Source organism: Dasypus novemcinctus, chromosome 17 (genome assembly GCF_030445035.2).
Source record: "Dasypus novemcinctus isolate mDasNov1 chromosome 17, mDasNov1.1.hap2, whole genome shotgun sequence".
In the NCBI taxonomy this organism is placed as follows: Eukaryota; Metazoa; Chordata; class Mammalia; order Cingulata; family Dasypodidae; genus Dasypus; species Dasypus novemcinctus.
The window spans coordinates 12,374,413-12,388,502 of record NC_080689.1 but is presented as its reverse complement, the minus strand read 5'-3'; the positions used below and the strand labels follow the sequence as shown (position 1 = coordinate 12,388,502).

At 38.7% G+C, this 14,090-nt stretch overlaps 1 protein-coding gene across 5 annotated transcripts in view; it reads left to right on the top strand.

The window, feature by feature from the left end:
* The window catches only part of ST6GAL2 (ST6 beta-galactoside alpha-2,6-sialyltransferase 2), an 86,360-nt gene that overhangs the window by 61,617 nt on the left and 10,653 nt on the right, over nucleotides 1-14,090 (top strand). For all 5 annotated transcript variants that reach the window (XM_058278292.1, XM_023592235.3, XM_004470302.4 and 2 more), the window contains 3 exons: nucleotides 234-331; nucleotides 4,989-5,090; nucleotides 7,498-7,672. In XM_058278292.1, coding sequence (XP_058134275.1) covers nucleotides 234-331; nucleotides 4,989-5,090; nucleotides 7,498-7,672 — 375 coding nt within the window. The remainder of the gene's footprint in view (nucleotides 1-233; nucleotides 332-4,988; nucleotides 5,091-7,497; nucleotides 7,673-14,090) is intronic.

Sequence of the window (14,090 nt, the reverse complement as noted above, 5' to 3'; positions counted from 1 at the left end):
GATCACTTAAAATTGAATGGTTTTGTATGTATATATTTCCAGATGGATTTCCCCACCAACCTAAGATCTATTATAGTTCTAAGTAAACAGTAAGTTACCTGTGTCTGGCTTTCTTAACTTTATTGGTGGTATCTAATTTGCTTCAGGTATTGAAAGATTCACCTGAACCATATTTCCTGGAGTATGTGATTCTTCAGAGAATAAAAGTAAGCTTGTCACTTATGTGCCCTTAGATTCTCATGATGCAGTTTTGAGGTTTAACTCTGCTCCTACACGTGGTTATGAAAAAGATGTTGGAAACAAAACCACCGTGCGCATCATTAATTCCCAGGTAAGGTTGATGGGATGATTTCATGGATGTACATTTTGTAGGTAAATTGTTTACCTGTATAGTGAAGAGAAATTAATTGATTATCCATTACTATACTTATTTTTTTAAAGAGAAAAAAATTAAGAGAAATAGAAACTTAAGCATGATATTAATAGAGAAAAATAAGTATGACCAAAAGGAAAAATCAGAGCAGATGTGTATATGTAAGTGTGTGTGTATATACTTATATATATATAAAGGTCATAGACTTAACATGTTGCATTTCGTGAAATGAAGAAAGCAGTTAAACTTAGAATAATGGTGATGAGAAAAGGAAGAGAATAAGGGAAGAAAAGGAACGGTACAAAAATAAGGTATTCAGAGTATTAAAAATTAGGAAGATGGCAGAGTGAGATGCCTCAGAGCTCCATCCTCCACAGAAGCCTTGGATATCCAGCATGAACTGACAGAAACATCAAAGCTCCAGAAAAAGAGTTAAAGGACTATAATAACAGGACCCGTGCCAGATCAAGAAAAAATCTGCTTAAAAGCACTAGGCTCTTGTGCCACCAGTGCTGGCCCCTCCCCCACCTCTCACCTGCTCAGCACAGAGCCAGCCCACACTCCCGTGTGGACCTCTGGCCCTAACTTCCAGAGTGAGCAGAGTAACCCTGGAGCACATACTGGGAGCTTTCATGCCTGGCTCATTCAGCGTGATGGTGGCCTGAGGGTCGTACCATCTCAGAACTTGTCCTGTGTGTAGAAAGCATCTCACAGAGATCTCCGGCAGGATACTATGGGAGGATAGATAAGCTGAGCAGCCTGGGGCAAGGGATTGCTGGCTCTAGGACACAGTGCCCGACTGTGAGAAAATTTGTTTCCTTGGGAAAAGGGGATATTTGTAGCTGTGTAAATGGGAAAATTCTGGGGTCACACACATACATGCCCAAGACCATAACACAGGTACAGAAAGGATCAGGGATACCCCTACCGTTTGGCCTGGAGCTATTCTCTAAAACTCATCATATGGATAACTTCTGAAGGAGAGCACTCACACAGGTCATTCTACAAAGGCATTTTCTTTTTCCTCCTCCCCTTCTTCCTCCTCTTCTTTTTGTAAGCTCCTGGTATTCAAGGAAAGCTCTGTCATAACACAAGCTGGATACAAGCTTAAAGAGCAAATACCTCAAAGTCTAAATTCCAGTTTTAAACATTAATATATTAAAATGTCCAGGTTTCAACAAAAGATTGCAAAACATACAAAGAAACAGGAAATTATGTATCAGGCAGAAGATTCAAGCATTAGAAACCATCAATAAGGTGGTCTAGACCTGGGGTATAATAGACAAAGAACTTTAGAAAATGGTCCTATGTATGCTCAAACAACTAAAGGAAAACATGGACAAAGAACTAAATGAAATCAGGAAAAAGATAGTTGAACACAAAGAGATTATCAATAGAGAGCTGGAAATTATGAAAAGGAACCTAACAGAGTCTAAGACCACAGTAACTTAACTTAAAAATTCCCTCTAGGGGTTTAATAGCAGATTGGAGCTGGAAGAAGAAAGAATCAGTGAACTGGAAGATGAGGCCACTGAAATCATCTAGTCTGAGATACTTAATGAACTCCAAACAGGTAAAACCCAAATAGACCCAAACTGGGCCCTCTTACAATCAAACAAACGCCAAAGATAGAGAATTCTGAAAGCCTCAAGAGAGAAGCAATGTGTCATATACAAGGGAGCCTCAATAAGATTAAGTACCAATTTCTCATCAGAAGCTATGGAGGCAGGAAGGCAGTGAGATGACATTTAAAGTGCTGAAAGCAAAAAATTGCCAATCAAGAATTCCATATTTGGCAAAACTCCTTTCAAATATGAAAGAAAGATTAAAACATTCCCAGATGAACAAATACTCCCTACAGGAGCTGCTAAAAAGAGTTCTGCATGTTGCAAGGAAAGGACAATACACAATATATCGAAGCTGCATGAAGAAAGAAAAATTTTCAGTAAAGGTAATGATAAGGGTAAATATAAATGCCAGTACTGTTGTGTTTTTCATTTGTAACTCCGCTTTTTACTTCCTACAGGATCTAAAAGACAAATCCATAAGATATAATGATAAATAAGTGGTTTTGGACTCAAAATGTATAAACATGTAATTCATGACAAAAACTACTAAAGATAAAGGAACTGAAGGGTATGGGAACGTAGTTTGTGTATACTATTGAAATTTAGTTGATATCAAAGCAAATACCATTGTTATTAATTTAGGATGTTGAATTTAAGCCCAATGGGAACTACAAAGAAAATATAAGAGATTATGCAAGCTCATTGAAACAGAAGTTAGGGTGCAAGTTGCTAAAGGTGGAGGGCAGGTGGAATGGGGAGTTAAATGCTTAATGGGTAAAGGGTGTCTGTTTGGGGGGGATGTGAAAGTTTTAGTAATGGAAGTGCCTCAATATTGTGAATTAATCACCCTAAATGATATGCTTGTGAGTGGTTGAGATGGAAAATTTACATTGTATATATGTCCCCACAATTGAAGGAAGGAAATGGATTGTTAAATAGACAGATAGATGGATAGATAGAATGATATAGCAAATGTAAACTTGAAAGCATTTCAAAATAGGAAGCTAAAAAACTTTGTATTAATATTAAAGTAAAAATAAATTAGTGTATTAATAAAATGAAAAATATTATAAAGCTTTGTTTCTAACGTTTTGCCTTTCATCACTGTAACAGGTGTTACCACCCTGTATGTACAGAGGCAAGGCACTTTCATTTCTTCCACAGTGTCTACATCCTTTCTTTTTTCTTTTTTTCCTAATTTTTTATTTTGTCTTCAAAAAGTTTTAGATCATAGTAATTCACATACACAATGTAGGGGACTCCCAGATATCCAACATCAAACCCTTTTCTCTTTACGCATTCATGTTACATTTGTTGCAGCTGATGTACAAATTTTGAAACATAGCTATCAAACATGGTTCCATTTTAGTTTACATTATTGTTTGTATTTTAGCCTGTACAAATTTCTAAATTTTCAGTTTCCTTATGTTTTACATTATAGTTTACATTTTACTTTATAGACTTTTATACACTTTAGATGTAAGTTGACATGCCCATCATTGCATGATCTTGTGGAGCACTTCCATTGCCCCCCAGTTGCCCTGCTTCCATCCGTGCTATACCTCTCTCCCCCTCTCCTCAGGGCAACATCTCACTTAGGCCTCCCAATAATCCCGTATGGTTATTACTTCCATCTTACAAAGAGGAAGCCTGGCTAGAGAGATCAAGCATTTGTCCATGGGCCCCCAATGTAAGTGAACAGCAAGATCCAAGTCCAAGCTCCCTGCAGATGCTACTCTACAACTCCTGCTCAGTGGCACTAAAGGAGACATTCTGGAAAAATGCCTCCAGCTCTTCAAAAACAATTAAAAAGATGAAAACTTTCCTTGGATGTTCTCTTGATTTTGAGTTGCAAAAATTACCTCTGAAGTCATTGAGTTTTATGAAGCTAGGAGCAATCTTTTTAGACACCTGTTTGGTATAAAGTCTGTGAGGCATTTCTGAACCTTTTCAGCTCCTTCCCAGTTTATTGAGTACCACAGATGTGTGTAGTGTTTTAAACTGTTAAGGTTCACACGTGTATTTTAGTCACTGGCTTTTTCTTCTAAGACTAGTAGACGCTCTGTTAGGGTTGGTAGGGGAGATTTGAACTTCGGTCTCTTATTTGTCAATTTAAAAAATGCAAATATCTCTTTTCCTCATGTTCTTATGAGAAAGTCTTCCAAATTTATGGCAAAATTATTCTCATAACAAACCACAGCAATTTCTAGCATTTGGAAAATGTGTGGAAAGAAAATGAAGCGATGAGTGATTTATTATGAGTTGCTTGCAGAACTAAAGATTAGCTTTTACATAGTTCACCGAGCTAGGCAGCCCGCAGCAAGTTAAGAAACAATTACTGTGTTTCCACAGATGTCATTGATTGTAAGAGCCACCATTCATTTAATAACAGCTTTTGAGAGAGGAGCAGATAAACCCCACCAAATTAAAATACATGTCACCTGTAAGATACACGCTAACTTTAGTAACATTAAAATGAGAAGAAAAAAGTAGCACCTCTTAAACTAAGGAAAACAGTACATTGTTTTTTTTCCAAAACTGTGGTGGGAAAATAAAGAAGATTGGCAGGTAAGATGGAAGAACTTGTCCAGAACCAGATAGAGGACTGTCATCCTCTGGGGCTATTTCAAGGACACTGACTCTGTCTGGAGACTGGCATTCTGGAGGAGCCTTAATAACCAATCCGTCTGTGCCTGCCTCTCTCCAGATTACCTGCCAAGGCAATTACAGAAGAAGAGGTCAGGGGTCTCGAATTCACCAGTGAATGTCCTCTCTAATGAGCTGAGTCGATATCACTAGATGTGGTTGAGGCCCTGGTGAAAACTTAAAGAACTGGGGGTTTCTTTTTAAAAAACCTCATTTCCCCAGACGTTCTTGAGTGCTGCCATTCGCAAAGCCCGTGCCTCTCACTGTCTCCAGAGGAAAACAGCAGTCTGAGAAACACCAGCTCTTGCTCGAATTCCTCCTTTAATTATATTTTTTGTAAAGGGTATAATTTTTAACAACCAAGCACAGATTTTGAATGTGATTTTTTTCTATTTTTGCAGATTCTGACCAACCCCAACCATCACTTCATTGATAGTTCCTTGTATAAAGATGTAATTTTGGTGGCCTGGGACCCTGCCCCTTACTCTGCAAATCTTAATCTGGTAAGTATCTACTTCAGTGCGACTATCCCAGAGGTCAGTCAGTGCCCTGGATGGATTCATAAATTGAAGCAATTCATGGATTAAGCTTTGGGGAACAGAATGAAAGATCAAGGGTACCATTAAATGTGTGTAAACACCATGGGACTATCCAGTTACAAAAGCAACCTTGGTGAGGATAATTCATTTAATGCAGGGGTTCTTAACCAGGAGTTTCAGGGGGTCCGTGAGCTTGAATCGAAAATTCAAGAAAACTTTATTCTAGTGGGGACATGTTGGTGCAGATGTGATATATTTATTAAATAATACACAGTATAGTGTGGACTTAGTAAGGGGTCTGTGGTTTTCACCTGACTGGCAAAGGGGTCCATGGAACAAAAAAGGTTTAGAACCCCTGATAATGCTAAAGTACTTCAATTCTAGAGGACTTTTAAAGTAAAAAAAAAACAAAATAATGTAGAATGTATAAATGTTCAGAAATTCCTAGCTACTGGAGTTTGGGCTAATTAAACTCAGTTTTTTCATTGTGATGGAGTTACATCACCCCCCTTCCAAGGAGTTACAAGACCTTTTGAAATAAATTAGTGGTACTTGACAAGAAAATCCAAACATTGTGAATGAACAGCTCATTAATATTTAAATGAAACCAGTGCAGGCTTTTCTTGACTCTGCCTCTCTTTGGCTTTTGCCTCCAACCTTTTGAATCTTATGTGCTATAGCTTAAACAAGGCCATTACCAGCCTTCAAAATATAAGCAAATTACGTTAGTGACATTCTGGTAAATAGTTGCCCATCTGTAGGAGAACAAGCAGCTTGTTGCTTTTACTGAAACCTTTCAAGAAAAGCCAGGGTACTTTTCTTTTTTTTAAAGAAGGGTGGGAAAGTCGCCTGGTATTTAGCCCAGCGGAAGATGCCATCAGTTGTGTAAATAAGTGTCTTTTGAGTTGTTCTGCTATGGCCCCAAGAGGCCCCATCTTCATACTTCATAAGATGAATGTGGGGTACAGAGTTTGTCTCCCCATCAGGGATGACTGTTTGAGAGAGCGGCCCGTGGTTTGAGGGGAGTTCAGGCTCGCTCTCCATCTTGACGCTGAGGCTGGATATTTACCCAGCATGATGGGCCTTAGCCAGGACATTTCAAGATATATCTGTCAGTGCCCTATTTCCAGAAATATGGGATACAGCTTCAGTGTACTTTTTGAGAAAGGTATCCTGGTGATTTTCATATGCCCCTTCTGCTGAGAATCAAGCATCCAATGGGTGTTCGTATTATACTTTTCAACTTCCTTCCCGGGCTGAGGTTTTCTTGACAGTTTCTGGCTGGTGACCTTGTTTCTTCCTCTGCTGGAAGCGTCCGAGCCCAGAGCACGGTGCTGGCCAGCTTGAAAGATGTGGGCAGCAACGGGGCTGAAATCCAAGCAGCCAGGGGGGCCTGTGCCCCAATACTGCTCTGTGAGGATCTGGAAGGAGCGAGGCTAAGAGGAGCAGTTCCTCTTCTGATCCCGCAGTCTTCTCACTTCCCTCGGGGCCTCATGGCTTGGGGACATAGTTCTTAAAGATAAGCGGCCCAGTTGTTTTCAAAATTATTGAAGCCATGGGACCCTTTCATCAGTGGACTATTCCTGGACTATATACAGCCCTTGCATGCCTGTTGAGGCAGCCTGGGCCTTGGAACTCTGGAGCAAAACCTCTCCCACTATCATGGCACCTGAGACACTGCTGAAAACTTCTTTTTTAATTGCCTTTATGGTGCTATAATTTATGTAGAGTAAAATTAAAGTGTCCCTTTCGATGAGTATTGGCAAATTTATACACTTATACATCCACTGACACAATCAAGATAGATTATTTCCATCCCCCGCAAAAAATTCCCTTGTGTCCTATCCTAATCAACCTTCCCAGCCCCAGCTCCAGCGTCAGGCAACTACTGATCTGCTTTCTGTTACTACGGATTAGTCTTGGAAAACTTATTTTTTAAATACACTGATGAGCCCAGAGATCAGCAAACTATAGCCATCGGCCAAATCTGGCTGTCACCTGTTTGGGTTTTTTGTTGTTAGTTTTTGAATAATTGCAAACTATATTGTATGGTCCACAAAACTTAAACATTTGCTATCTGGGCCGTTATGGAATAAGTCAGCCAACCCCTGGTCTAGCCTCCCTCTCTCATTTCACTAAAGAATAAAGTATTAGTCTCAGCTAGAGCTAAGTATCCTGTCTCTCTGTGTGCTCTTTCTTTGTCCCAGTGAGGAAGTGCCTGAAGAAGTGACTAAGTTGACTTCTTCCCCTTCTCCTTCAGCCCCTGCCTGATCCCTCAGGCTCTAAATCCTCCTGCATGGTGCTTCCCTGTTTTCTTTTTTTACTGTGTGCCCATCTGTACTTGATTGTGTTGTTATTTTTCTTCTCATAGTGGTACAAGAAACCAGATTACAACCTGTTCACTCCATATATTCAGCATCGTCAGAGAAACCCAAACCAACCGTTTTACATTCTTCATCCTAAATTTATATGGCAGCTTTGGGACATTATCCAGGAGAACACTAAAGAGAAGATTCAGCCCAACCCACCATCTTCTGGTTTCATTGGTAGGTATATGAAAATTTGGAATGACTAGGTAGGTGGGCAGGTTTAGTCCCAATATTTAACATGTACATATTTATAAATATATACACACATACATATTAATAGTAAGGGCAATTAACACGCCATTTGAAGGGAAAATAGATTAAGGAAAAGAGAAATGCTCCTTTCTATTTATCTATAACTGCTTAACAAACTACCCCAATATTGCAGGTATAAAGCAAGACCCATTTTATTTTCTCATGATTTTGGATGTTTTTTCTTTCTTTTTCTGGCCTACTTGCTCTGTCCAGAACTTCCAGTGCAATATTGAAGAACAGTAGTGACAATGCGCATCTTTGTCTTATGCATTATCTTAGCAGAGAAGCTTTTGGCCTATTGAGTATGATGTTAGCTGTGGGATTTTCATATATGCCCTTTATCATGCTAAGGATGTTTCCTTCTATTCCTAGTTTTCTAAGTGTTTATATCAAAAAGGTACTAGATTTTGTCAAATGAGCTTTCTGTGTCAGTTGAGATGATTACGTGGTTTTATCCTTTCATTCTATTAATATGGTATGATATGAATTAATTTCCTTATGTTGAACCATCTTTGCATTTCTGGGACAAATCCCACTTGATCATGTTGTATAGTTCTTTTAAGGTGCTTTTGGACTCAGTTTGCTAGTATTTTGTGGAGATTTTTGTGTCTATATTCATGAGGGACATTAGTCTGTAATTTTCTTTTCTTGTGATATTTTATCAGACAATGGTGTTAGGGTGATAGTGGAAGTTTCAGCAGTATTCTTCTCTGAATATTTAGTAAAATTCACTAGTGAAGCCACCTGTGCTTTTCTTTGTCGGGAGGCTTTGTTTACTGCTTCAGTGTCTTTGTTTTTGTTCTGTTGAGATCTTCTATTTCTTCTTAAGTCATTGTAGGTTGTGTGTGTGCTTCTAGCAATTTTTCCATTTTGTTTAAATTATGTAATATATTGGCATACAATGTTCATGGATTCCTCAGAAGACTTAATTTTTGTGGATTTGGTAGTAATGTCTCTCATTTCTGATTTTAATTAATTTCATCTTCTCTTTTTTTTTCTTTGTCAGTCTAGCTAAAACTTTATCAATTTTATCTTCTCAAAAAACTAACTTGTGGTTTCATTGATTTTTTCTATTTCATTTGCCTCTGCTCTAATCCTTATTTCCTTCCTTCTGCTCACTTTGGATTTAGTTTTTCTTTTTCTAGTTCTCCCTGTTGTGAGGTTAGGTCTCTGATTTGAGATCTTTAGTCTTTTGATAATGTAAGCATTTAGAGGTATAAATTCTCCTATGAGTAATGCCATCACTGCATCCCATAAGTTTTGATAAGTTACGTTTTCATTTTCTTTTGCCTCAAGATATTTCCTGATTTCCTTGTGATTTCTTTTTTAATCCACTGATTGTTTAAGAGTGTGTTGCTTAACTTCTATATATTTGTGGATTTCTCCTTTCTCCTTCTGTTACCAATTTCTAGCTTCATTCTATGATAGCCAGAGGAGATTCTTGGTATAATTCCAATTTTTTAAAAATGTATTGAGACGTTTTCTGACTTAACATGTCTGGTTCCCTGTGGAGAATGATCCAAGTCCACTTCAGAAGGATGTGTATCCTGCCGTTTTGGGGTAAAATGTTCCAAATGTCTCTTAGGTGTATTACATTTATATATTGTTCAAATTCTCATTTCCTTATTGATCTGCTCTCTAGGTGTTTTATCCATTGTTGAAATTAGTGTATTGAAGTCTCCAATGATTACTGTAGAGGTGTCTATTTCTCCCTTCAGTTTTTTCAGTGTTTGCCTCATGTATTTTGGAGCCCTGTGGTTAGGTCCATAAGTGTTTATAATATCCTATCTTCTTGAAAATTGACCCTTTCATTAATAAATATTGTCTTTCTTTGTCTTTTATAATAGCTTTTGAAATAAAGTCTATTTTATGTGATGTTAGTATAACTATTTCAGCTCTCTTTTGGTTACTATATGTGAAATATTTTTTCCATCTTTTTCACCTTCTATCTATTTGTGTCTTGGGTCTCAGGTGAATCTCTTATAAACAACATATAGTTGGATCATGCTTTTTCATCCATTCTGCCAATCTTTGTCTTTTGGTTGGAGTGTTGGCTCCATTTACATTCACTGTAATTACTGATGGCAGGACATCAGTCATTTTGTCCATTGTTTTTTATATGATTTATAATTTTTTGTTCTTTTCCTATATTGAGCTTCCTGTTTCTTAAGACCTGGACCTGGAAACTCACTTAGGGCCACTTACTTGTGTATCCTCTTATTCAGCATAGTCACAGAGCCCACCAGATTCAAGGCAAGGAAACATAGACCACATCTCTTGATGGGAGGAGTGGGAGGATGTCAAGGAAATTATGGCTATTTCTTTAAACTACCACACACTCCCATTCATTTTGGTTTTCTGATGCCTAGCTGGTGAGCTGAATTTGTGACCACAGATAGTGTGATAGCTCTGTGAGACACTAGTAGTTTGGGGCTTTGGTGAGACTAAATGTAGTATCTTGTACAGCTTTCTCAATCAGACAGTCCACTTGCTATATTACTGAAATGACTTTTATATAATGAGATAATCAAACCTGGGCTAGTATATTTTTTGCAGACAGGCTTAGTTCCTCAGTTTGTGGCTTTAACCCATTTTCTCTACTTGTGTTTTTGCGTATCATCCCAGTATTTCATGTCTACTTTGATTTTACATGAGTAGGAAAATGTTAAGGAATATCTTATATCTCCTTACCAATTTTGAAGTCTCTATTAAGGACAAAGGGTATTTGTTTTGTCCATAAAAAAATTGCAGTGTTCTCCACCCCATTCAGTTGATTTACAACCCTGCATTTTATGGAAGACATACAGTGAATGCTTACTGATATATGAGAAATTTATGGCGATAACAGTGGTTTGGATTTGGGTACAGGACACACAGATTTCCTGGGTTGAGTTTTGCAGTTTTTGGAATTGACTATGTTATAATACTATGAAATATTTTATGCAGAATTCTATAAAAATTTAATATGATTCTACTTATTTTCCTAAACACAGCTTATTTTCCCCATTTAAAGCCATGCCTTTGATAGTCTTTGATGGTTTTGAAATCACTTCTGAAATCCTGAACTCTTCATCTTTTATGCAGTTTAGTAGGATCCTATTGCTTTAGGAAAGAAAGTATAATCCAGTTTGTCAGCAAAAGGTAACAGGATAGAATAATATTTAAATAACATGGATCTAAGCCCCTATTCGATATAGAGGTGGAGTGGACATCTCCAACCCAGGGTCCGCAGGATGGAGGAATAAAATATGGATTAGGATGAACTTACTGGTATTCTACTTTAGAACTATTGTGACTAGTAATGGAAGAAACTGTAGCATTGATCTGGAGAAAGTAGCCACGGTAATTGCTGAGTGAAGGGAGAGGGAAGAAGAGATGAGATGTGGGGGCATTTTTGGGACTTTGAGTTGTCCTAAATGATATTGCAGGGACAGATGCCGGACATTATATATCTTGCCATAACCCACTGAATGGACTGGGGGAGAGTGTAAACTACAATGTAAACTATAATCCATGCAGTGCAGCAGTGCTCCAAAATGTATTCACCAAATGCAATGGATGTGCCACACTGATGAAAGAGGTTGTTGATGTGGGAGGAGTGGGGGAGTGGGGGGTGGGGTATGTGGGTACCTGTTATGTTTTTTAATGTAACATTTTTGTGATCTATGTACCTTAAAAAAAGATAATAAAGAAATAAAAATATAAATAAATAACAGTAGGATGTGGCAGAAGTTTAGTAATAAAGTCTTTTTCATATTGTTGCCTTCTCATGCATTCATGTGGCTAATACTCCATTAGAACAAAAGCTTTAAAGCACAATGGGATAGGGCAGATGCAATAAAAGGTATGATCTGGCATCATTATATTGATTTTGCTGCTGTTGTCCTTGGCCATATTTAAATGTTAACCCTCTCAAGTAGATACAGTCCAGGAGAGTTTGCACTGCAGAGTTCACTCTCTAAATCCTGATGCTCTTTCAGCCATTTAAACTCCCTCTTTGACTTTCTCAGAAATATGCTGAGAGTTAGGGTCTGTTCTATAACCTATCTAACATTCTTAAATATCAGTAAAATAATGTCACCCACATCTCCATCTGTCTGTCATAAGAATTTTTTAAAAATCAATGAATTCTTTTTCTTTCCAGTTATCAAAAAGTGTTCTCCAAATGCCCCTTCCATGCTCTGAGGTCATGTTGTAAATGTATTGACTTTTTTTATCTCACCACTTTATCATTTCCAAACATCTAACCACGAATGCCAGTTACTAAACACAAGAGCCCATCATAGAGCTGAGTGAGATGAGACTGTTTCCGTGTGTTCTGCCCCAGGTACGCGGGTAAGCATATTTCTCATCCAAGAAGAGCACCATTGGAGCTTTCCTGGCATTCTGCTTTCCTAATTTATGCAGGGCTTCCCCTGAAGGTGAAGCAGTATAAGGCCATTTTTTAAGTGACAGGCTCATCCATATGTAAAAAATAGCCTCACATTTACTTATATTTTCTCAACCCACTGCATATATATTCCTTATATGTGTTCATGTAAAATAGAGGGACTCTGTTTTAGTTGTTTTAAAAGTTTACTATTTTGAGCACAAAAGACATTTCTTCTTAGGGAAAGTCATCCAATGGTAGTTTAGAATCCCAATGAAAACACTTGAACCCACTAAATTTAGTATTGTTTGTACTATTCAGAGGTTCTGTGACTGGTGACCAAACACATGGTTTAAGAGGAAGGCAGTGACGATGAAATGGAAGAGTCATTCATCAAGTGGATATTAACTGAGCACCTTGTAGGTGCTGGGCACAGGGCTGGGCCCCAGAGGTATGGTGGTGAGGAAACCAGGCCAAGGGCTACCCTTCTGGAACTCACAGTACAGTGGGGACAGACGTTACACAGGTACGTACTCTGTTTTAGTCTGCTAGGTTGCTGAACTGCAATGTCCCAGAAATGGGCTAGCTTTTACAAGGGGGATTTTTTGGCTTACAAGCTTACAGTTTCAAGGCTGAGAAAAATGTCTAAATCAAGGCATCATCAGGCAATGCTTTCTTCCTGAAGACTGGCTGCCAACAATCCTTGACTCCTCTGCCACATGGCAAGGCACATGGTAGCATCTGCTGGTCTCTCCCTTCTCTTCCTGGTTTCATTGCTTCAGCTTCCTTCTTCCATGGCATTCTCTCTCTCTTTGTCTGAATTTCATTCTCTTATAAAGGGCTTCAGTAAGAGGATTAAGACCCATTCTGGGCCACGCCTTATTGAAGTAACCTTATCAAAAGGTCCTACCCACGATAGGTATACGCCACAAAATGGATTAGCTTTAAGAGCATGATTTTCTGGGTCCATTCAGCTTCAAAACTTCACATGCTCCTAGAGAAAGCTTAATTACATACTGGGATAAAGGCAGTGCAGGAAAAGCACAGGACTCATCAAAGGCTGGGAGGTGTTTGTTTTGTTCATTATTGTGTTCCTGGTCTTAGCCTGGCACATAGTAGGTGCAAGTGATTAATTATTTGGTAAAGAAATGAAAATATTACAGTTTAAAGGACTTGTATGTAATCTATTGCTACAAAGCAAATTACCCCAAAACTTAGAGACTGCAAGAACAATAAAGTTATCTTACACTGTCTCTCCAGATCAGGAATCTGGGAGGAGGTTAGCTGGATGATTATCACTTGTGGGCTTGCACGAGGTTGCAGTCCAGCTGTCCAGACTGGGGATGGAGGATCTACCTCCAAGATGGCTAATTGACATGGCTGTTGGCAGAAGACCTTAGTTCCTTACCACATGGACCTCTCCCTAAGGCTGTTTGCCAGCGTAGCAGCTGGCTTCCTCCACTACGAGTGATCCAAGAGGAAGGGCAAGGAAGAGAAACGGCAGTACTCTTTATGAGGTCATATGCTACCATGCTCACTACACTTTGTTATACACGTCAGCCCCATCCAGCATAGGCAAGAACCTACTCAAAGACAGGAACAGCAGGTAGGGATCAGCGGCGGACAGCTTGGAGGCTGGCTACCACACTTTTTTAAAACAGATTTCTGGGTCACCTCCAGAGTTTCTGAGCAGATGCAGGTGGTGAGAATTGTGTTTCTAACACAAAAGTTCCCAAGGGCTGCTGATGCTGCTTGGGACCACATTTTGTCAACTACTCTTCTAGCTTTCTAGAATCTTGAAGTTGCAGGGAACTTTAGAAACCTAGTCCACAGATTTTCTCTTGGCAGATATGCCATCAAGGTGATATACTTTTGGCTCAGTGGGAGACCTCAGGATTTTATAATAATTGCTAAGACTTCATTTTCCCTCAATCTCTTTATTTATTCCAATGTTTAGACATAAGTGAAGTAATA